This window comes from Octopus sinensis, linkage group LG5 (genome assembly GCF_006345805.1).
Source record: "Octopus sinensis linkage group LG5, ASM634580v1, whole genome shotgun sequence".
In the NCBI taxonomy this organism is placed as follows: domain Eukaryota; kingdom Metazoa; phylum Mollusca; class Cephalopoda; order Octopoda; family Octopodidae; genus Octopus; species Octopus sinensis.
This window is the reverse complement of record NC_043001.1, coordinates 33028028-33054527: the sequence shown is the minus strand read 5'-3', so window position 1 is coordinate 33054527 and position 26500 is coordinate 33028028. Positions and strand designations below refer to the sequence as shown.

The 26500-nt window shown below is 34.3% G+C and overlaps 1 protein-coding gene across 2 annotated transcripts in view; it reads right to left on the bottom strand.

The window, feature by feature from the left end:
* LOC115211706 (Down syndrome cell adhesion molecule) overlaps positions 1-26500 on the bottom strand; it is a 292593-nt gene that overhangs the window by 218307 nt on the left and 47786 nt on the right. For both annotated transcript variants that reach the window (XM_036503303.1, XM_036503304.1), the window contains exon 2: positions 13592-13945. In XM_036503303.1, the coding sequence (XP_036359196.1) occupies positions 13592-13661 (70 nt within the window). In that variant the 5' untranslated portion in view covers positions 13662-13945. The remainder of the gene's footprint in view (positions 1-13591; positions 13946-26500) is intronic.

Below are 26500 nucleotides of genomic sequence, written 5' to 3'. Positions count from 1 at the left end.
AACGCTTAATATATATATATATATATATATATATATTATGTACGTATATATTTATACATATATGTATATATATACATATATATATATATATATATAAATAAATACAAACATATGTGTATGTATGCATGCATGTATATGCACGCACACGCGCACGCACACACACACACACACACACGCTCTCTATCTCACACACACACGCACATACAATTTGCTAGACATTAGAGTCCTTTTCCACATTTTAATTCATGGATGAATAGAAATTAATAGAAAGATAACTCCCCACTATATGAGTTGGCATAAAACAAGCTTTAGTTTCTCAACAAATACTAAACATGTATTTATTTGATCCCTTGATGGGAATTCCTATAAAGTCGGTGTAAGAGTCACAGGACTTATTTATCCGACACTCGTAAAATTAGGGATTGCTTGTCACAATGCTTCATAGTATTGTTATTGACAATATTTGAAAATATCATTTACTTCTGCGTAAATATACAACTTACTTAAGGAAAATGAGATGATCATTCATTGTTACATTTACCATAATGGAACTCAATTATAGCTTGTAAATGATAAGAATCGAACCAGAGTTTATTGTTTGGATATAAACAAATAAGTATGCAATTAAACAGGTATATAATTACTGATATTTTAAATTATAGAACGTTAAGCGTGTATCTGTGCGCCTGCGTGAAATTCGTTTTTGGAAGACATTTGGCACAGACGTACAGCCTTGTCAATATAATTTACTCTCTCTCTATATATATATATATGATCAACTTCATCCTTCTACAGTCAGTAAAACAAATATCAATCAAGTACTCCAAAATGTGTGGTCTTGCGCCAGACATCTCTTTGTTAAAATCAATTTTCTCTACAATGTAACAATTAACTTCTGTATTGAAACTTAAATTTACTGAAGGAAATAGGAGAAACAGGAAACTCGGCGGAATTAAGCCGTGTTTATTCATTGAATAGTACATATGAAAACGGAGAGAAGTGTGAATTTTTAAATAGACTAAGACGCAAATGTTGTTGTTGTTGTTGCTTTTGTTGTTGTTGTTGTTTAACCCCAGGTCAGCTTGATTAAGTAATAATGTGATCAAAAGCATTCATGTTGAGGTTATACTGTCTAGACAGTCTCTAGAGAAACATTAGGTAATGCATTTTTCTATCTTTTTTTAAAGCCAGTCGGGGTGTGGCATGAGGAAGGTTTGATTGCTATTTCTAGAAGTACGAGCAAACACGTCCAATAAAATCCATCCTGTTTTAACAGAATAAAATTGTATAAAATCAAGTCTAATGGATAACTTCCTGTCGTATATATAACAATACTGTCTCAAATGATTCATAGTCGGCCGAGTGTTTATAATGCTAGTCCACCAGCGCAATGTGTCTGTGCTACCCGATCACTGGTACTATCTGTGTCCTTGGATGGCGTTAAATCTTTCATGTACTGCAACTTTGTAGGGAAGCTAACATAAATTAAGTTGGCAGTATTAACTAGCTATATGACTTTATCTCTGATGAGAGGTTTTGCTAGTCACCAATGCTGTGTAGGAAGCTTTTTAGGAATATACAGTATATTCCTTTTCAGAAGGTCTTAATGCAGCTTTCTTTACAATTATTACCATTTTTGCTGCCATTCATATTCTGTTCAACGATGAACTAGTGAATCATATGTTGCCGATGAAGAAATTGAGGCTGATTTGTGTCAAAGTTGCCTTAGTTGTTACATGTTTTTATAGTACCCTTTATAATTAGTACAGGCATCAATTCCTTACATATGTATTAAGATATATATTGAAACAAGTATAGCTATTGACAAATCCATAATTAGTTTTAGATTCTTAGAAAATGTTTCAGTAAGTAATATATCTAAGATGTGCATGTATATTTAAGCGATATTGATATAGACGATGGTGTAAGCTTTCATGAGCATAATAATCAGCGGGCTGATTTCAATAATTTGAAACTTGTCATATTACGTAAGTGACTAATGCCCCTAATAAAAGCATGTTCATCACACAACACCATCTCATGAGGCTGTAAAGGTATGATCATATGCTAACCTAAACGATCAATGTCTCCACTGATTAAATCTAAATGTGTACAGAGTCTATAGATCTACATATACGTATTGTTATGTAAGACTTGTAAAGAGTAACATACATGCAGTGTGAAAGACTGTAAACCATATTTGATAAATGACTCTATACGTTGGGCAGTCTGAACAGATACAACTTTGTATCAAAAGTTGATGGAGTATGAGTGAATGCGCGTAGCTTAGTGGTTAGGGGTATTCGGCTTACGATCGTAACGTCGTGAGTTCGAAAACTGGCGGTGCGTTATGTATTTGGGCAAGACACTTTATTTCTCGTTGCTAGCAAAAATATGTTGTATCTGTAATTTAAGGGGGCCAACCTCGTAGCCGACGGAGTACCAGTTTGATATACTATTCTGAATTCTACACTTGGCTGTTCAAGTTTGACGGGAAAGGTCAACGGCAGAAATCAAACACACACACACACACACACATACACACACACACACACACACATATACATACACACATACAGACGCAAACATTCATATATGCATACATATTCACATAGAAAACATAGCCTGTTATCCTCCATCCTTTGGTTATATTATCATTGTACACACATACATGCGTACAATACGCGCACACGTGTGTGTGTGTGTGTTGTGTGTGTGCAGTAAGAAACTTGCTTCTCATCTACATGGTTCCAGGTCCGGTCCCACTGGCAGATTGTATATATATATATATATATATATTATAATTTGGGTTCAGCAAAGATTTGCTTCACCACATATCGAAGTTTAGAAATAGTAGTCAAAAATATTTAGCTATTCCTTCTACTTTAAAAGAGACTCCCAGAAAAATCAAAATACTTGAAAACACTTGTTTTCAAGTATTTTGATTTTTCTGGGAGTCCCTTTTAAAGTAGAAGGAATAGCTAAGATTTTTTGACTGCTATTTCTAAACTTCGATATGTGGTGAAGCAAATCTTTGCTGAACCCTAATTATAAAGTATTACTTAAGTTTACCATGAAATGGTCTTTCATGCCGAATTCTACTTGGTGAAATTACTGATTACTTTTTAATTAATTTATTTTACCCTTTGTTATTATAGGTGGTGCTATTAAGTTAGACATGGCCTGGACCAATCATTGGTCGAAACATATCTAAGTTTATCTAAGTTATATATATATATATATATATATATATATAAACTTAGATAACTTAGATATGTTTCGACCAATGATTGGTCCAGGCCATGTCTAACTTAATAGCACCACCTATATATATATATATATATATATATATATATATATATATATATATATATATATATATAGGTAAATATATACTTATATGTACACCGACACATATACATACTACATAAATGTGAATGTGAAAGTGTGTGTGTGTAAGTATGTTTATGAAGTTCTCTTTACAATCATAAGTTCCCGCCTTCGTTACCATAGCACGTTATATTAGTATATTTACCTGTATATGTCTAAATGTCTATATATGTATGTATACGTGCACACATCTTTCTACCTGTCTAACTTTTGATGTAGGTATGTATGTAAGCATCTATCTATCTATCTATCTATCTATCTATCTCTCTCTCTCTATATATATATATATATACACACACACACAGACACACATACACACACACACACAACACACACACACACAACACACAAACATATATATATATATATATAATATATATATATATAAATATCCATACATACAGCCATATAGACACATACACCCATACATACACACCTCATACACATATACGTGTGTAATAAATTGCTGGCAGATTGTAAATTTTTCCATTAAAATTGAAAGCAGTAAAGTATTAAATGCTGTACTTCTAGAGGCAATAATTAATCTTCAATTTATCTCATCCGTTCTAAAATATACATCTATTTTCCGATACATCACCAAAATACAATCTGGCTAATTATTCCGTACCACCTTGTTCTTTATAGCGTTTCATATGCAGAAGTCGTTGACATGTTTTTCTCGTTCGTAAGTCATTGAAATTTTTTATAACTGTTTAGGCAGCCATTTTAACATTTTTACAGCCACGGAAACACGATCACGCACACACACATACACACATAGGAAAATACAACCAAGATTCTCTTCGTTGTTTGTGGAATTTGTTAGACGATAGCTTGAAAGTTACCCTCAGTCACATCACGTCTTTAAACTGTGAATGCAGATCAGATAAGTTAGTTCTATATCCAGAAAACAAGTTCGCGTGTTCACGGAAGTAATGGTTTTGGTTATAGAACTCCTCGCTCGGGTTTGATCTGGGAGTTGACAACAATAACAAAACAACTCGTTTGTTTCATGTCGACTATACACAGTTATAAATGTCATTCAAAAGTTTCAGCAAGGATGGGTACAATATCTGACATTTCTCCTTTATTAACATATTTCTTTCTTTCTGTCTGTCTGTCTGTCTGTCTGTCTGTCTGTCTGTCTGTCTATCTATCTATCTATCTATCTATCTATCTATCTATCTATCTATCAATCTATCAGAAGTGGCTGTGTGGTAAGAAGCTTGCTTCCCAAACACATGGTTCGGGGTTCAGTCCCACTGCGTGGCACTTTGAGCAAGTATCTTCTATTATAGTCTAGGGCCGCCCGAAGCCTTGTGAGTGAATTTAGTTGAGGGAAACCGAAAGAGGCCCGTCGTATATATATATATATATATATATATATATATATATATATATATATATGTGTGTGTGTGTGTGTGTGTGTGTGTGTGTGTGTGTGTGTGTGTGCGTGTTGTGTGTGTGTCTGCGTCCCCCCACCATCGCTTGAATACCGATGCTGGTGTGTTTACTTCCCCGTAACTTAGAGGTTCGGCAAAAGAGACCGATAGAATAAGTACTAGGCTTACAAAGAATAAGTCCTGGGTTCGATATTTTCGGCTAAAGACGGTGCTCTAGCATGGCCGCAGTCAAATCACCGAAACAAATAAAAAGAAACGCGAGATTAAAAAAATCTATCTATCTATCTATCTATCTATCTATCTATCTATCTATCTATCTATCTATCTATCTATCTGTATGTCTGTCAGTCTATCTGTATGTATGCCTATCTACAAGGTATAGTGTCTGTGAGAAACATTGATTCATACTTACACTGTCTAAACATATGATTGAATCTCTGTCAATGTCTGCATCACCTTTCTTTCTTTATTATTCTGTTTTTCATTCATTCATTTATTCATTCATTCATTCATTCTTTACTTACTTATTTATTTCCTTGTTTGTTTATTTGTTTCTTTCTCCCCCCTCCCCTTCACACACTCGCGCGCTCAATCACACGCCCGCTCACTCACTCACTCACTCACTCACATCATAGGCGTTCACGCATGCACGCATGCGCACACACACACACACACTCACTCACACATGTATACGCTTTCTTTTAATCAATTTATTTTCATCGTTTCCACCGCACGAAATTTCTTTCAATTGAGGTACCAAAATTGACACACTTCATGCATGAATGCGTCTAAAAGTTCCTGAATAGTCAGTAGTTGAATCATACTGTAACCGTATGTTATCTCCAATTCCAAAAATGTTTCGTTTTGTTCAGGTGCCCTTGGAATAAATTCCACGGAACAATCAATACCATACCTCCCTGCACTAGTAATAAAAAGTTATCAATTTTCAGATAGAAACAGATTTAGAGGTTACCATAAATAGATGTTTAGACCTTAATACTGTTTACCCTAAGTTCAGTTCTGATCGTGTGTTTGGCTTTTTTCGTCGTGGTCGACGGTATTGCCGTGACAGTAACTATACACCTCGAGGCGGCGAGCTGGCAGAAACGTTAGCACGCCGGGCGAAATGCTTAGCGGTATTTCCGTCTGCCGTTACGTTCTGAGTTCAAATTCCGCCGAAGCTGACTTTGCCTTTCATCCTTTCGGGGTCGATTAAATAAGTACCAGTTACCCTCTGTGGTCGATATAATCGACTGAATTCCCTCTGTGTTTAGCCCCTTGTGGGTAGTAAAGAAATAGGTATTTCACCTGGCGCCACGTTCTGAGTTCAAATTTCGCCGAGGTCAACTTTGCCTTTCATCCTTTCGGGGTCGATAAATTAAGTACCAGTTACGCACTGGAGTTGATGTAATCGACTTAATCCCTTTGTCTGTCCTTGTTTGTCCCCTCTGTGTGCAGCCCCTTGTGGGGAGTAAAGAAATAAGACACGTTAGCACGCCGGGCGAAATGCGTAGCCTTATTTCGTCTGCTGTTACGTTGTGAGTTCAAATTCCGCCAAGGTCAACTTTGCCTTTCATCCTTTCGGGGTCGATAAATTAAGTACAAGTTACGCAGTGGGGTTGATGTAATCGACTTAATCCCTTTGTCTGTCCTTGTTTGCCTCCTCTATGTTTAGCCCGTTGTGTGCAATAAAGAAATAAGTAACTTTACCACCTCCGCTATGCCAGGGCTGTTTCTAGTAGCAGATGCCTAGCTCCAAATACACTTACCACCTCTTCCTCCGCTCATGGATGTACCACGAAAGAAAGACAAATCAACATGGCCACATTATTTACGAAATTAGAGAGGATGTCGAACTTTGAGTAAGCGTAGTCCAGTGATTAAAGTGGATTAAAGCTGCACTGTCTCATGTGCTTCTGATATTCTGTATTATGCCATAGCTTTCATTATCAGATTTTTTTTCTAATTTCTATTTGAAAATGGTACAGTTAGAAAAAAAAAAAACTAGGAAGATTTCGATGCTGTCTTGTAGCATGAAAACCGATGTTGCTATGATAAAGTTGAGTCTAGGGATAAAAATCCTGTTCGTTGTGATGCTTGAAGTCTCCTCAGCAACATCAAGAGAATAAGTAAACACAATCGGTTAAAATCATGTGACTTTCTGTACAGATATTCACAGTGATTCAGAAACAGTGACGGTGAAACACAAAGCAAACACAAATATCTCTTTCTCTCTTTCCTTCTTTCTTTCTTTCTTTCTTTCTTTCTTTCTTACGCACACGCACATCCACACACATACACTCACACACGTACCAGTCGTTATACTGCGGCCATGCTGGGGGCACCGCGTTGAAGAATTTTTAGTCAAATATCGATAATTGTACTTTTTTTAAAGCTGGGTATTATTCTATCGGTATTTTATGCCTAAACGCTAAGTTACGGAGACGTAAACACAGCAACACCAATTGTCAAGCAGTGGTGGGAGACAAACACACACACATTTTATATATACATATATATATATATATATATATTTGTATCGTTACTCAAATATATTCAATGGGAATACACTATGCTGAATTTCTAATAAGTACTCTTGGTAGGGAAATGTCTAAAATATTAAAGGTATTTAGACATTTAATAAGAGCGATTATATTTTATATTATAAAATAAGAGCAGGAAAATTACATCAAAAATTTGGTCGACCCTTGGCTATAGTAGAAATCACTTGCCCAAGGTGCCACCAGTGGGACTGAACCTATAATCTTGTAGTTGGGCAGCAAGCTTGAACTTCAATAAACTTAGATATGTTTTGCTGAAAAATTGGCCCATGTGATTGTCTAACTTAATGGCACCACCTGACTGGATCTGTTACGTAATTTTTAGGTCAAAATTTTTTTGTGTGTAATATGGCTCGTTCAAGTACATCGTCGTTGTTGACTGGATATATCCAGGTATGGGTAGCTTTTCAGGTATATTTTGAAAAAATTTTCAGGTATTGTTTGGAGGTGATGGTATCATTTTCTTCATTCCTTTCTTTGGGGGGATAATGTTAAATACAGCATGCATGTTCTGTTGAGGAAAAGAAATTATGTTGCAGTGTATTTTGCTGTTGTGAGTCTGAACTGAGTTAGGGGCGTACGGCACTTGGCCTCAAGCTTTGCTGAATTATGAATTTGATGTTAAGGTTGTTTGGGTGCTGATGGTAGAGTCGCTACACTGTGCGAATGATGTATCGCTTTCGGCGGTATTGGAGAGAATAATGTTTCAATGTTTTAACGCGGTCCCAATAATCAAAATCAGTCATGCCTTTTATTCTTTGAGTAATTGCCTTCTGAGTTGACTCTGAGTTGGCTCTATTCTCGCAATGTTTAGTCTCATGCTGGGAGACCACGTGGGATGGGCAGCAGTATTCCAGGTATGGCCGTAAAAAGAAAGAGAAATGGACCAGAACATTTTGAGCATCCAGGACTGATACTGCGTGCCATATCTACTTTATTGCATACCTACTTTATTTTCCAACCCTTGCCTTTTCAAATATCCCGAAGTAGTTGATATAGACCCGGAATATAAATAAAAGGTAAAACTGCAACTTTGTTTTGTTTTGATTAATTTTCCATTTGTACTTTTTTTTTTTGTACCTTCGCGCATTGTTCTGCTCTTACACAACAAATCCTATTAACATATACAGTACACACACACACACATAGTATCTTCCATGATGCGTCTACATGTATATCCATGCGACAATGTAACCTTTAATTTAATCAAGATATCCTTGGCCTGAAGAGTAACCGGAGTATACACCTCGCTTGGATTTTTACCACTTCTAAGGTTCCGCCCACTCTTATACTCTTTTACCCTTTTACTTGTTTCAGTCATTTGGCTATGGCTATGCTGGAGCACCGCCTTTAGTCGAGCAAATCGACCCCAAGACTTATTCTTTGTAAGCCTAGTAATTATTCTATCGGTCTCTTTTGCCGAACCGCTAGGTTACGGGGACGTAAACACACCAGCATCGGTTGTCAAGCGATGTTGGGGGGACAAACACATACACACAAAGATACACACACACACACACACACACACTCACACACACACACACACACACACACATACACACACACACAACACACACACACACACACATTATATATACATATACATATATATATATATATATATATATATATATATATATATATATACACATATATACGACGGATTTCTTTCAGTTTCCGTCTACCAAATTCACTCACAAGCCTTTGGTCGGCCCGAGGTGCCACTTGCCCAAAGTGCCACGACTAAGTAGTCAATGTTGAACATTATACAATATCATTCCTGCTGTGGTTACTGCCTTGAAGTAATAATAGAATGGAGTTTAACGCCATGTTAACTAATTGAGCTCTTGAATGCTGTGGCTATATATTTTCAGTGCACAAGTACTTACTTTCAATTCGTAGGACATAAGAAAATATGAGTGTGTACATATATATATTTATACATGTATGTATTTATCTATGTACCTTCGGTACAGAGAGAGGGAGAGGTATCTGCTACGGAACTCTTTTTCTAAGTTATTGATTCAAAACTGAGTCCTGTGTTTCAAGGAGATATTATTAACCTTAAAGTTCGGTCGATGTCTTGCTTGTCGTTTTAAGTTGTCACAACTTTCAGTCAACAAGATCAACGTTTATTGGAATTTTTGTGTATCGCCTTTTTTGTGTTTTTCATAATTCCAACTTGTTTCAAATTTATAAAACACATTAAAATAAGTTAAATATTGTAGCAGTAAATTTTCCTCTCTGAAAACGCAAAAAAAAAACCCTTAAAAATTGTCATATCCGTTATATGTTTTCAGTAGATTTTATCTCTCAGAAATGCACTGTCATCTTCCCATTAGTTACTCATCAAACTATGACATTTGATTTCAGCCACTTAATATATTAAGATTTAAAATGAAAAAACGTAAAGAAGTTGAAAAAATTGAGGTGGACAGATTTTATAAATTTTACATCGCGACCTTTTGTCTGAATATACGTCAAATAAACAATGCAATGAATACTCTTTTTCCCTATTAAAAAAATTCTATTAAAAAATAAATATATAGAAAAATAAACATTTTCACATTCCTAATCCAATTGCCACATTTATTTCCTGTTCCTTATTGATTTCTTTAGAAATCTTATACATATCTGTGTCCCACCCATTTAAATCCGTTACTGTGCAGATATTCGTAAGCAGTAACACTTGAAGTGTGGTGACCCGAAATAAATTGTCGACTAAAGCTTCCGATATTTTTCCTTCTAACACTTTCCTAGAGTGATCGGAAGTTATTTCAAGCAAGATGGCGCTAACGTTTATTTTTGATTTGAATCCCACACACATATACATACATACAATATATATATATTATATATATATATATATATATATATATATACTTATATACGTATGTGCATTTATGTATACACACACACATACAAACACACACACACACAAACATATACATACATACATACGTATATCAGTTTGGCAGTACAAAATGGATGGATACAACTCAAAACATGAGTATGTATATATTTTTTCAAGATTTTTAAACGGCAGAAGTTACAAAATGATTCAAATGGTGAGGGCTTCGTCCAAAACACGTATTTCTTTTAGTAAGTGCCAAGCATGAAACTCTCGGCACTCGAGTCATTTATTAAGTTCTACAGATTAACGTATGATACATGCACACACACACACACATACACACATACGCACACACACACACGCACATACACACAGATATACATATATATATATATGTATATTTATAATTATATTTACATGTATAGATATATAACAGTTGCAGCGTGGAAGGTGTTTATAAGCCATTTAAGAAAGACACAAAAACCGTTTGATTCACTTCAACATTTAAATTTAATTTGCCAAAATATTTTCGTCGCTTTGAGATCGCAACCTGTTCACCGACAAAATTCTGTGAACAGGCCACGGTCTCAAAGCGACGAAAATGTTTTGACAAATTATATTTAAATGTTGAAGTGAATCTAACGGTTTTTGTGTGTTTCTCAAATAGCTTATAAACACCTACCATGCTGCAATTGTTTTCATTCCAGCACACGATCTCAGGTCAGGTCAGTTGCTATGCAAGTACATCTCCGTAATATATATATATATAATATATATATATATTATATATATATATATATATATATATATATTATATATATATATATATATATTATATATATATATACATACATACATACATACATACATATAAGCACATATATATATATTTACTGTTATATATGTATGTGTGTGTGTTTGTGTCTATGTATAGATACATACATAATAGTTATGGATAGATGGATAGATGAAGCTGCATATATATTGTATATACATATATGTATATTTGTATGTCTATATATATATATAATATATATATATATATATATACATACATACATACATACATACATACATACATACATATATATATATATATATATATATGTATGTTTATACATACATGTTCATATATGTATACATGTATGGATATGGAATTTCAACTTTACAGCTATATAAATGAAACATAAATCTAACCTAGAAGATGAAGACAGAAAATTTCAAGGTTGTCATGAATATTAAAGAACGAAGAATATGTACTCTCTTAGTGAATTTTAACTCTAATTAGTTGTTCTGTAGGCTGATTTCGTACAATTTAGACAAAATTGATAGCGCTGCCGGGATGCATTTGTATGAGTTATTTGATAATTACTGTCTTTGATGTTGCATAACTCCCGCTGTGGTCTTATCAATAGACTTATGACCTATTCCATTGTTGGTCATTATACCACTTCGTATATCCAATAGTGTTATTATCCAGCTTGATTTTCCCTTTTTATATAGTGTTAGGGCCTGTTTAAAGATTTGAGTGCTATTTCTGGTAGATTGAACGGTCACATAGAGACTTACTTGTTTGCTCATAATTACGTGGTTTGAAAATGTGTGCTTCTGAAAGTATGTACTTGTACGCATGTTCGTGATCTGTATGTGTGCGCATGTACAGACCTGTGTGTGTCAGTGTTTTTGTGTGCTTATGTGTATGTGCGCGCGCGTGTGCTTGCTTGCCTTATTTATCATTTACTGATTCTTTTTTGTCTGACGCATCAAGTCGTCAAGATATTTGGAAATGACAAGATTCATACTGTGAACCCTGGTTCAGCTTCTTTAGCGATGACTTGCAGCCGATATTTTATTCGACGGAATTGTCAGAGGCAGAACGTCAAATATTTATACAGTGATGAAAGATTCTGTAACACTAAAACAATTTTTTTCAAGCCTGCAGCGCTGATGTATAAGAACGGAAATGACTTCAACTAGAAAGCAGATTATGAACATAGTTCAATAGGCAAGGCAAATTTCCGACGTCTAACGATTTTTATCAATTTTTCACCATCAATGATTCCATAATGATTTCTGACATTAGCAACCACATCAAAAATAAGCGATGGAGAATGTCTAATTTTCACAATTTGAATCGGTATATTATGGATAGTCAGATAAGAAATAAACAACGCATAAATTAAAATTGGAATAATTAAAGACACTATATCATGGATAGTCAGAATAAAAATAAACAATGGAAAATGTCTAATTGTGACAAGTAAAACCAATAAATTATGGATGATCGGGTAGGACACAAGGTATTGTAGAGGTCTAATTGTGAGAATTATAATCAGTAGATGTTTAATTACGGCAATGAAAACCAGTATATTATGCATCCTTAACTACGTACCCCGAATAATATTTGACCTAGTGTCCGTATAAGAAATAATTAGCATTATACATAGAGACAGAATACTATACATTGGGACAAAATTTGTAGGGAGCTTAACCTTGCCATATTTAAAAACAATCCTGAAAATAATACGTTCTGTTCGAGTCCAGGGTGACTTTGCCTTTTAGTAAAATAAGAAGTTTAACTGTGATAATAAAACCCCAGTAATTTACGGAACATCGGATCAGAAATAAGTTAGATAGAAGCTGTAATTGCTTCAATTAAAATCACTATATTATAGATGGCCATGTTGTTGTCCTCGCGACCTTCAACTGGATGGCTGAACTAAATGCTACAAAGAATTCTAACGTTGTTTGAATGTAGAGAATTTGGATAATTTAATATACCTTGGTAACAAAAATCCTGATTAGAAATTTTAACTCTCCCTCCACATACGAACCAGTCCGCATTTGTGTAATTTTAAATAGTACTTTCTGCCGACGCATCACCACTAGGTTTTTAATACTCCGGTGTTTATTAGACATATTAAATGTTGTATGGAATGTCAGAGGTATGAACCATTTCAGGTCAATTGGAAGAGTCGTTCTAACATCAGATAAATTACTTTAAGTTCATCTTTCCGACTCTCTACATGATACGCTTTATCCTCTTGGGGTCAATAAAAAAAATGCTTGCACGGTACTGAGATTGATTTTCCTATTTCTTTCCTTCTTCTCTTCCTGTCTCTGCACTCCTGCAAGAAATCGGATGTGGCCAGACTTGGTCTAAAACAGCTCATGACACACTACATATCATGCTACCTCCCTTACCATTCCACCAAAAAGTAGAGACTCCAAGCCAAGTCTTTCCCCACTTTAAAAATGCAAACAAATTTTTATGTCGCATGCTGTCAAACATGTTACGTTCATTTGATAAGCAATGTTATTTCACAAAGCATGGAAAACGAAAAATGATTATAAAATCGTAAACGAAAAGTTCTTTAACTTACCAGCCACTAAAATGTACATCTGACGTAAAATGAACAATCCAGTTAGGCCAAATTTTGACACATTCAACATTGTGATAGAAATTAGATTTGTTATCGCTCCTAGAGATTTGATTTCGCTCCTATGATTTCAATTTTTTTCCTTTTCTATGAGTGTTAAACTGAAATCAAAGTGTCCAAGTTCTTGACAGTTTCAAGCAAACTGTCCTAAATTTGTTTGAGTAAAAATACTTTCCCATGATTCGTACAACAATATTTACGCTGAAATTTCCGTGCTATTTCCTTGTACAGTATCCATAAATTTCTCGTTTCTTCCAATATTACTTCAATGGTTAATACTTTCGGTTGTCATGTGAGCTGAAATAAAATAGAAATAGAAGTTTATTATTAATAGCCAAATACAACGATCTACTTCTCTTGCACTCTCACTCTCTCTTTCTATCTCACTCTCTCTTTCTCACTGTTTCTCTCTGTCTCTCTCTCATTTTCTCTGTACATAACTTAAAACATTTATAAACATTTTCTATGCGATGAAATGAATACATGAAGTGGTGTTATAGACAAACTTGACATAACGAAAAAAAAAATCAATTAACTGTGTTCATAGCTGTTGTAGCTGCTATATTGTCCTGCTGATAAATAATTCTCGAATCAGGTGAGGATGAAACCTGTCTGTTCTAGATATTTATATATATAGAATGAATAATGCCTTTGTTTCGAAAGGTATACAAAATGAAGGACACTATCAGTAAAATACTGTCCTTAACAGTGAAAGGACACTTTAGAGCACTTCGAATTTGTGTATCAAGAAGCGCTTTATAATTGATGAGGGAACATTTACGATAAGTATATCAGATGGTATTGGGCACAGTTTCAAATACAAACTTGTCATAGGCAAGGGCTTACCAGGAAACTAACAACATTCCGAAGCTCGCCCAATGAAATTCTTTGAATGCTAGATAAGTTGTTGCATTTATATTTCTCTTATGTTTTTTCTCTTCTAAACATGAAATGCATTAGCACCTGAAATACTATCAAAATAAATGATGGAAGTATGGAATTTTCTGTAATGATGCACTACATAAGCTGCACACACAAACCTATGCGTGCACGAACATTATATACATATATATATATATATATATTATATATATATATATATATATATATTATATATATATATATATATAATATATATCTGTATATGTGCATGTGTATATAGATCATATACACCTATATTTGCGTCTATGTATATATAAGAATTTATTGTGTAATGAGATAAAAAAAGACCAAGGCTGTATAGATAGAACATTTGAAGCATTTACGTACGTCACAAGTGTCTTTAAGAAAGGTATGTGGCGATATATTCCTATCATTTGCTTCTACATCCCTTATATCTGGAGTCAAGTGTCTAGATTTATATCTATCTATCTATCTATCTATCTATCTATCTATCTATCTATCTATCTATCTATCTATTTCTCTCTCTCTCTCTATATATATATAATATATACATACATACTTATATATATATATATGTATGTATATATCCATACATACATATATATATATATACATATATATATATATATATATATATATATATATATATATATATATATATATATATATATATGCAAATCTCTTCTATCTATCTAGCTTGCTAGCCAGCTCTCTCTCTCTCTCTCTCTATATATATATATATATATATATCTGTATATACGTACATGTATACACATATCTATATCTATATATATATACACACATATATAATACACACACGTGTGCGTAATACATGCATTATATAACATTCTTATCCGTTGTTCTAGCGATTTTTTAATGAACCGTCAAGTAAGAATAAAGACAATTTCCTTCATTTTTAAAATGCATGAAACCTGTTCAGTTTAAGTTGGTGTTTGTCATCAATCAGGATTATAAAACATTGAAGTAATAAAGAAATAATGTCGTAATAAAGTAGAAAATTAGGAAACAGTTGTATCATACCAGAAAAACAGCCACGGACATGAAATTACATATATTACTATTTGGTTGCGCGGATTCGCATTAAAGCTAATCTAAACTAAACAAAAGAGAGGAGACACAAAGTTCATTATTCTATAAAGGATAAAACGCTAACAATAACGCTAGCTAATGTCAGCAAAAATAACAATTTGCTTCGTTATAAGGGGCAATTTTCTGGGGACATTTTCCTTAGGAGGGGCAATTTTCTGAGGAGTTGAATTTATGATTTAGTTTTCATACTTATACGAAGCATTTACGTACGTCACAAATGTCTTTAAGAAAGGTATATGGCGACATTTTCCTATCAATCGCTTCTACATCCCCTTTATATCTGGAGTCACGTGTCTAGATATAAGAAGCCAATGTAAAAGATTGCGCATTGTCTTCAAGGTTGGTCTATTATGTTTCGTTATGAGCATCAAATTACGCTATTTTAAAATCAGTGACTCGGAGCTATTTATCTTAAGTTGGGATTAAATAGAAGATCAAAGATGTTATTTATGTGCGTGTGTGTGTGATAATTTTATTACTGTTTATATATCCTCGTTATTGAATTACTTCTGTGTTAGTGAATGAGCTAGATCCAAACTATTTTAGAGATTCACCTACACTATACTTAGAACAACTTCTTCTTTCGCATCATCAGTCACACAATCCTTGAAAAGGGACTCGATTCTTCCTCGCAAAATGTAATTTCACTATAAGACGAGGCATAACCATTTTTGGATCTTTTCGGTTTGAACGGCAGTTTTTTAAAATAATTTCCACGTAACTAAACACTTTAAAACTTCGTATACTGGTAGAATGTGTTTATAAAACATCGTTTTCTCTTGGCTTTATTGAGAAAATTCTATGGTTTGTAAGATATTTGTTATTTTTACTTCAATTTCTGCAATTTCAACCAATCATTGACGTCTATTGAGGTGAAAACATTCTGTGCCGTATGAATATGTCCCTCGTTTAAGAAACAGATTGGGTTTATTTACATTTCTGAAGAAAAAAAGATACCCTTCTCCCCACCCCTAACCCTAAAGCAGATTGAAATGCAATAGATCGATATTAGGGTCATAATTATGGGTGACAATTTCATATGACACCGCTAGAAAAAACTGCCGTTCAAACCGAAAAGATCCGCATTTTTTCCGGGCAAAATACTTAGCAGTGTTTCATCTGTCTTTCTAAGTTCTATCTGTGAATATATTGCCGTCCAAATTGTGCAGAAATGAAAATAACACTGACATCTCACATTACTAGATATATTTACCAAAATTACATAAAAATATATTGAAATACTGTGAGTAAATTTATTCAATAAAATCGCTATTAGCTTCAGCCACGGCTTCCAGACGACTTCGGAACCTCCTGCAACTCTTCTGGACGGCCACTTTGATTAAATTGGTGAATGCTACCATAATTCTTGCCTTCAGTTCATCTTTGGCGTTACATAGAGTTTTGTTGGTCTCCACTGCGCCCCACATATAATAATCAAGGGGGTTTCGGTTTGGGGAGTTAGGTGGCCAGACGTTAGGAGTCATGTGGTTGCAGAAACTGTCAGACAACCGTGACAGGGTTCTTATGCTTGTGTGACAGGGTGCAGAGTCCTGTTGCCAGACGTAGGGTCTTCTAGCAGCCACCCTCTTGACCCAGGGCAGCATGGGTCAAGACAGTGGCATAACGTCATCATCGCTTGGTGATGAATCGAAACACGATGATGTTGACCGGGTGTTTGATTTTTATGACTCTCGCTACATGACCTCAGATTGAGATCTAAGCACTCTAAAATGTCCGTATTGGAATGCCAAGCGGTAGAGCATGTCATTTCCAAATTTCTGGCAGAGTGAATTGCATTATAGTATTGTTTTTTCCTGTCATAGACGGTGCTCAAGTGAACCTACTAAAGTGTGTAGTGGACAGAATAACAATAACAAAAGAAAAAAAATGCGCATGCGCAGGGTTGAAGGTATACATGGCGACAATTTACCCATCGCACCCTGTATATATACATAATCAGACACACACACACACACACATATATATATATGTATATACACACATACATACATACACACACACACACACACACACACACACATATATATATATACCTTAATCTATTAAACGGCTGAAAATTGACAAATGTGACACAGAGATCGAGGTTTCGTGCACAACAGTTATGCACGAAACTGTCGGCCTTCCCTTCCTATCATTTTGTAACGTTTCTGTCGAATAAATATATATATATGTGTGTGTGTGTGTGTGTGTGTATGTGTATGTGTATGTGTATTTGTGCGTGTGGTGTGTGTCTGTGTATGTGCATATATACACTTATATATTGAGTTCTATAAAATATTGCTTCCTTCATCCGCCCCTCTGTCTTTTTCTTTCCCTCCCTGTCTAATAATATATACCTAGATTCATAAGTTTGTATATATATATATATATATATATAATATATATATATATATATATATACAAACTTCTAAATCTCTACACACATATACATTTATGTACAGACGCACACCCACTCACTTAGAATTACATACATATTCCAGCAATGTATTCATGCTATTTGCAGAGATTGATGCCATAGCAGAAAATACTTATTCATGCATAACTACAAACAGTGAAATAGATATATCACGCTCGCTCTGTACATGTGTGCGCATATGAATGTGTGTGTGTGTGTGTATGTATGTGTTTGTTTGTGTGTGTATGTGTGTGTATATAAGTCTTTCAATGTCGAGTCCGTATATTGCAAAGCCGGTTTTGTTTCCTGACCGCTGTCAAATCACATCACCTGTGGCCTTGAGAAAACTTTCAATTGCTCACGAGTTTATTTCTCTCAATAAGAAATCGAATTACATGTTCATGTATACGCATGCATGCACGCACGTATGCATGCAAGCACGTACACACAGAGGCGTGCGCACGCACAAATATACATTTGCACATACATGCATAACTTCCGTCAAACACAAAGTGTAAGTGTGTATGTTCATGTATGTGTGCGTGTGCGTGTGTGTGCGTATGTGTGTGTCTGTACGTATATATATATATATATATATATGGTCATATCTGGTATATGTATAGGCGCAGGAGTGGCTGTTTGGTAAGTAGCTGGTTTACCAACCACATGGTTCGGGCTCGGGCCGGCCAAAACTTTGTGTGTGGATTTGGTAGACGGAAACTAAAAGAAGCCCGTTATATATATATATATATATATATATATATATATATATATATAAATATGTGCGCGTGTGTGTGTGTGTGCATGTGTGTGTGTGTGTATGTGTATTTGTGTATTTAATGTGTGCACACGTTTGTGTATATATGTGTATATGCATGTCCATGTGTGTGTGAAAGTATCGATACGTACATATATATATATATATATATATATGCGCACCACACACACAACGTATATACATATGTTGGTTTACATGTCTATCCATGTATTTACAAATTCATTCATGCTAAATTTACCTAGAGGTATGTATATATACTTATATATACATATATATACATATATATATACACATACATACACATATATATATATATATACATATATATTTATATAAATATGTATATATCGAATGTTTATATACATATATACATGCATATATATATATATATATATACATATATACATACATATATATATACACATGCATATATATATATATATATATATATATATATATATATACGTCTGTATATTTACATAGTGATACATGAAAATTTGTCTCCATACAGACATGCACACACGTAAACACAGGAATATCAGGCATTGTTATTTACGTTTCGTTCGACCAGATGTGTATTATTTTTCCAAACTATTTCTGTTTTGTATATCCCCCTTCTCTTGCGTTTATTTAATTATTTTTTCTTCGGTTTCTCTCGTTTTTCATTTTATTATGCGTTTGTTTTCTTCCCTGCTAGTCTCCAGGTAAAATATTTACAGATTATGAATCTGTCTGACTGTCTGTCTGCTTCTTTTTTTTTTCTCTCCCTCCTCCCCCTCTCTCTCTCTCTCTATCTTTCTATCTCTATCTATCTTATTTATCTACGTATGTATTTAATATATTCTAATGTACAGACGTCCACTCGAAATAAGTGTGTGTATACGCACACACGTACATACACACACATATATATGTTCAGATATATGTGAATGTACGCGCGTATATATATATATATGTGTATATATATATATATATATATACATATATATGTATATATATATATGTGTATATATATATACACATACATATATATACATACATATATATATATACACATATATATATATAAACGTACATATATATACATACATATATATATACATACATATATATACATACATATATATATACATATATATATATATATATATATATATATATACAATATATTATATATATATATATATATTCATATCTGCGTGTCCGTGTATGTCACGCACATACGGATGCGCTTATGCATGTGTGCGTGGTATGCTTGTGAAACCGAAATAAAGAAAATTGGATTGAAAGTTTCCCGATGAAAACACCAAATTATTATTCACTAGCCATACTTCACTGAATCTTATTTCCACTAATAAACAAACAACATCTTTATTGAAATTGCTTCAATATACTCATTCTCTATATTTAGTAGACGCATTATATATATATATATATATATATATATATATGTATATATGATATTCAGTATTCGTGCAAGAAATAACATCATATCCTATTAATGATCGCGATGACTGCCACAGGTTTGTGCAAGGCGTCAACAATATATCATGCCGCCACGCAGTTAAATAAATAGGATTCGTGGACTTTATAACCCGGTAATATCCTTTTGTGAAATTTATATTATTATTGTTTCAGTTAACTGCTGATGTGCTTGTTTAATGAAAAGAGAATAAGAAATCGTTTATTCTTTGGTAATAATAATAATAATAATAAGAAGAAGAATGATGATGATAATGATGATGATGAAGATAATGATGATAATAATAATAGTTCAGCTATAATTCTGTAAGCAGATTATGGACAAGTGTTATTTTCATTCATATGTTACGACATATGTTAAAATGCTGGCCTGTGCAGGCCGTTATTTACACAGCATCTCTATGTATTTGTGTGTGTGTATGTATGTGTATATATATATATATATATATATGTGTGTGTGTGTGTGTGTGTTTGAGTACGTATATATTCTCTGGGTGAATCGGAAAGCAAACGTTTCTTTTTTATTTATTACTTCAGAAAGACAAACAATTTCTATATCTTTCACTAAAAGCCCGCGATAAACTGACTCAAGAGAATAATATCTGTATTTAAGATGTTATATGCTGCAACAGAGGGAATAAGCTATTATTAACACGTTTCGGTTCTATCCACGCCATCCCTCGATTTGCCGAAAATAATAGCTAAATACCTGAATTTAGCTATTAGATTTATCGTATCGACTTTCAAAAAAAAAAAAGAAAAATACTAAAAAGACAGGCACTTAATATGTAACCTTAAAATGCCTAAAAATATTTGATAACCTCATCTGGAATAACTTTCATTATAGACCTGTGTTAAACAGGCTCAATATCTTGTTATTGCTAATTCAATGTCCGTTTTGGTTGATTTGACTCCTTTATACTTAATACTGTAATATACAGATTTCGATTTCACCTAAAAATATTGGGTTTTGTGCCTAGACAAAAGAAACTGAATATTCAGGATTTTTTTTCTATTTATCCATTTCGAATTTCAAGAAAAGGCTAACCAATTTTAACCATTTTGGAATTTGCATTATTCATTCTTGCAGAAGCACAAAATTGGAGCACAATAAATTATGACACGGAAAGCCTGTCAAAAGAAGTTATTTCAGCATGTATGTAGAATGTAGAAAGAAGAATGGCGAATAGTAGAGTAAAGATATGCAACAGTGATCGACGAATAAATGAAGATTGGGCCGAAAAATAGTTGAAAATGATAGATATATGCATGATCAACAGTAGTCAGACGGCTTTGATTTACAAGTTGTAAACTACTAAGAGGCTAGAAAAAAAGAAAATAAAAAAGAAAGAGAGAGAGAGAGATAGAAGGAGAAAATAAAATAAGATCTTTAAACCAATCAGCTATCGCATTCAGGAAAAGTTGTTTATAACATATATCGTATTCGATATCAGCCATTGAGTTGTTTTTGAAACCTTTCCATAAATAGAATTTTATTACTTGTTACTATTGCCGTTTGTGAAGATGGTGCATGTTACTTGGTGTCAGAGTAAATCATTTGCATTATCTTGTTTAGAATCTCACTTTTTTTCCTGAATTCAAATGAGATCTTGCCTTCCTTTTCTCATGTGTTGGGTATATAAATGCCGCGAATACGCATGAAGAGATTCAATTGATTGTATATTCTTTCCTTATTGTATTCAATATATTTGCTGTTCACCCTAATCGAAAGTAATTGTTATAATTGTTTTTCGTTGTTTTCTTCACAGATGCGAATTTGCGCGGTTACATTTCACCATGCAAAAAAAAAACAAAAAAAAACCCCAAAAAACCAAAAACAAAAATAGAACGGAAGATGAAACGTATTGTTCGTATCAATACTTTTCAACGCCTCAAAACCTTAAGCTACAAGGTTATGCAAGACCCTCCTCCTCATACTACTCCCTTTCCACTTTCTCCTACCCCTCCTTCTCTCCCTCCTCTTCTCCTCCACTTCTTCTTCTTCTTCTTCTTCTTCTTCTTCTTCTTCTTCTTCTTCTTCTTCTTCTTCTTCTTCTCTTCTTCTTCTTCTCCTTCGTGGTCTTGCATTATTATCATTGCATTATTATTATTATTATTATTATTATTAATATTATTATTATTATTATTATTATTGCATTATTATTATTATTGCATTATTATCATTAAAGGCGAGCTGGCAGAATCGTAACCCTACAAGACAAAATGCCAGGCAGTGTTCCACCTGTCTTTATGTTCTTCGCTCAAGTGCCGCTGAGTCGATCTTTCCTTTGAGCATTGGGATCAATGTAATCGGCCTCTCTCTTCCACCAAATCTCAGGCCTTGTGTCTATAGTAGCAAGGATAATTATGAAGGCGGTGGGCTAGCAGATTCGTTAGCACGCAAGGCAAAAATGCTCAGCGGCATTTCGTCTGTCTTTACGTTCTGAGTTCAAATTCTGTTGGGGCCGACTTTGTCTTTCATCATTTCGGGTTCGATAAATTAAGAACTAGTGAAACACTGGGGTCGATGTAATCGACTAGACCCATCCTCAATATTTCAGGCCTCGTACTTATTGTAGAAAGGATTATTATTGCCCGGTCGCCCTCCTTTAATCGGGCAGGCAAGGCAGTTTTCTTTTAGCTGGTGGTTGTGGCAAAAGAGGTTGTCTGGTGGACGAGGCTGACAGGCATGAGGGCACATACATTCCGCTTTGCTAGAGGTCTCATTGACGTGTTCAAGTTTCGCTTGAAATGGAAATTGAGGGCGGAGAGAGAAGTGCTGTTGTCGAATGAGTTCATTGAAAGGGGTTGGGAGTTGCGAAAATGGCAAGAGTGATGGTGTCATCATCGTCATTATGATAGTAATAATAACTCCTTCACCATCAAAAACACATACTTGTTCATGAAGTGTGTGAGGCGTCATCCTTTGCGTTTGTAGAATCTCATTTATACGCTGCTTCAGTTTTGCTGCATTTGCGTGTAGAGGGTTTGTTAAGTAGTTGGCTTATGGTGATATTTTAGTGTTTGAAAGCTGCATTATTCTGTTTTGTGATATTTGATTTTTCGTTCGTACTGTGTGTTTCAGGGCGAAGTTACTTTAACGTATGTGACATGTGGCGTGTGATATTAACAAGCGACAACTGAGTAAATTATGAGGTGTGTGTGTTTTTCTTGTGTTAGAGCCAAGCACTGAGTATATAACAATTTACATTAATTTGATATAACTTGAATCTAGCATAATTTTTCGTTATTTTATATTTATAATCGTATTAGTGTATTATTTAATTGGATGGGGTTTAATATAGTATAGGTTACGTACTGAGCAGAGAGTGTACTGTTTCAATTACAATATGGGCTGTGTCCATCAGGGCAATTGCTTGTTTTTTCCTAAAATGTGTAACTTTGTGTGCCCAGTGTGTCGATAAATGATTTCTTTCACCACACCTGTTACTCTAGTTATAATTGGTGTTGTATTCATAGTCATGCCCCATATCTCGCTTATTTCAGTTTCAAAATCCTTATGCTTTGACAGTATCTTCACCTCCTTCTGAGTAATGTTAATTCTTGACAGATAACAGTGACATTGGTTCGAACAATTCTAACTGTATGGTTGACAACAGCAATGTACACGTAAACAATCTATTTCTTTCAAAATTAAGTTAAGAAATGAAAAATGCTGCAAAGTTTCTTTCACTACTTCTGCAGTAATAAAGAGATGCTAAATGTGAACCATCTGACCAAGTAAAAAATTTGGTAGATAACTACGTGACTAGAAACAAATGTGGTTTTGCCGGAGTCTTCCATTCAAGAATAAAAAAGCAAGGTTTAATATATCGACATCGCCTAGAGCAGAGAGCAATTTTCAGTATTTTCTTAGAAGAAATGGAGATGGTCCTAGCCATTCTGTTAAGCGATATCCTCTTGAAATTACGTCGTTATCTCGACTTGCCGAGTATCGGCTTCTTCTTTCTGTTTGAAACCATACGATTGCATAAGTAGATATAGTGATTAGTGTCGAGAGTTTTGTATAATTCATGAGTTAATTGGACGATTTAAGTGAAATTGGATTAAAAACTAAGCGATGTGAATTTTAACAAAGGTCAAGGTTGAATAACTCATGCATAGCGATGTAGTTAATTACAATAGCCATATTATTACCATTGATCCACTTTTATCCTTATTAAGTATGATATTTCATTCTACACTACACTGACCTTGTTCCAACTGATATGCTCCATTTACCTCATTTATATTGTTCTCCCTCTATTTCTGTTGCAATTTACACTTGCTTAAATTTCTCTGACAATATAAATCCTCGTAACTGGTTTTATTTAACGTCACATAAGCATCTTGGTTCCATTTCTGCTACCGGTGTCAAAAACAGTATTTTACTACAATTATTTTCCACAAGATTTATAATTAATTTTAGATATTTGGTTGGGCTTCCTTCTAAATAGTAAGAAAGCCCGACCATTTGTTACACTACTAGTTCCACTATTAGGACTAATTAAAAGTTATATTGTTTACATATTTAAATATGACCTAAAATACATTTAAAAAGCTTTCTTATCGATTAGCTAAATACAGAAGTAATACGATGTAACATAACTGCTGCTTATTGACAATCCTTAATTTCTATCCTTTAGAAAGCTGTTATTTGGATAGTTGCACCTATCTAAACTTCTAAATTTAACTATTCCACTGGGTAACGTTACTCAACTAGCAAGCGCTAGTGTCTATTGAGTAAAACATAGAAATTGATATATATAATTCAGTGACAAAACTTGTAAGAAGTTAAATAAGATCTAGTTAGTAATGCTCCCGCAGACCAGTCTCCAAACACTACATATGTTATACGAATATAAGAAGAGTGCCTGTTTTAGAAGATGATGAACCACCGGACGGTTTTCTTTGCGAGCTAGCTTACAACTTTTTAAGTGGAGGCGCAATGGCCCAGTGGTTAGGGCAGCGGACTCGCGGTCGTAGGATCGCGGTTTCGATTCCCAGACCGGGCGTTGTGAGTGTTTATTGAGCGAAAACACCTAAAGCTCCACGAGGCTCCGGCAGGGATGGTGGTGATCCCTGCTGTACTCTTTCAGCACAACTTTCTCTCACTCTTACTTCCTGTTTCTGTTGTACCTGTATTTCAAAGGGCCGGCCTTGTTACTCTCTGTGTCACGCTGAATATCCCCGAGAACTACGTTAAGGGTACTCGTGTCTGTGGAGTGCTCAGCCACTTACACGTTAATTTCACGAGCAGGCTGTTCCGTTGATCGGATCAACCGGAACCCTCGTCGTCGTAACCGACGGAGTGCTTCCATCCACAACTTTTTATTCACATTCCTAATATTGTTGTGGTATTTGGTGTCTGTGGTGTTTAGTCGTAGATCATTACTGACCAAGTAGAAACCTATTGTCAAAAGTATCCCAGTTGTGACCATTCTATCATTTAGGAATGCCTAAGACCACATTATTCAGTGTCATTGTTTAACACAGTGAGCTAGGATTGGAGATAGTTTGTCAGTTACTGCTAGTAGATTGAGCATCTTCGTTGATCCGTAGCATTGTTATTCTTGGGAAAGGCATAACCATCACAACACTAATTTCATTATTTCCTCAAACTAATAAAGCATCAATCCAATCTAAACAGACAATTCACACATTTCATGTTTGATTTTAATTAAAAATGTTTATTGTTTATTATTATTTCCATTGTAGCCCGTATCTGTTATGAGTTCGAATTCGATGACTAATTTCAGATCAATCTATTTCAGTGAGTTTGCTTTTAGTAAAAACAAACAAAACAAAACAAAACAACAACAACAACAACAAGAAAAATTGTAATGCATATTAACGTTATACATTCCATAGCCATGCGTTTTATAGGATTCATTAATTTAAAATACCGCCCAGTGTTAAATGCTATTTTTGACGCGTTTTAGTTTCACGTTTGCGATCGATTAAAATATTTTCCATATTGCCTTCATGTCTTTTCCACGCTCTAAACCTTCCGTTTCCTTTTAGACACAATTCTATAGATTTATTTCTTAATTCAACAAATTTAGGCGAGCCAATAACAGAAGCTGCTACGTTATTGGTCGCTTGATCTGATAAAAAACAAAAAAGACCAAAACTTTTTCAAATGATATCGGACTATATTCAA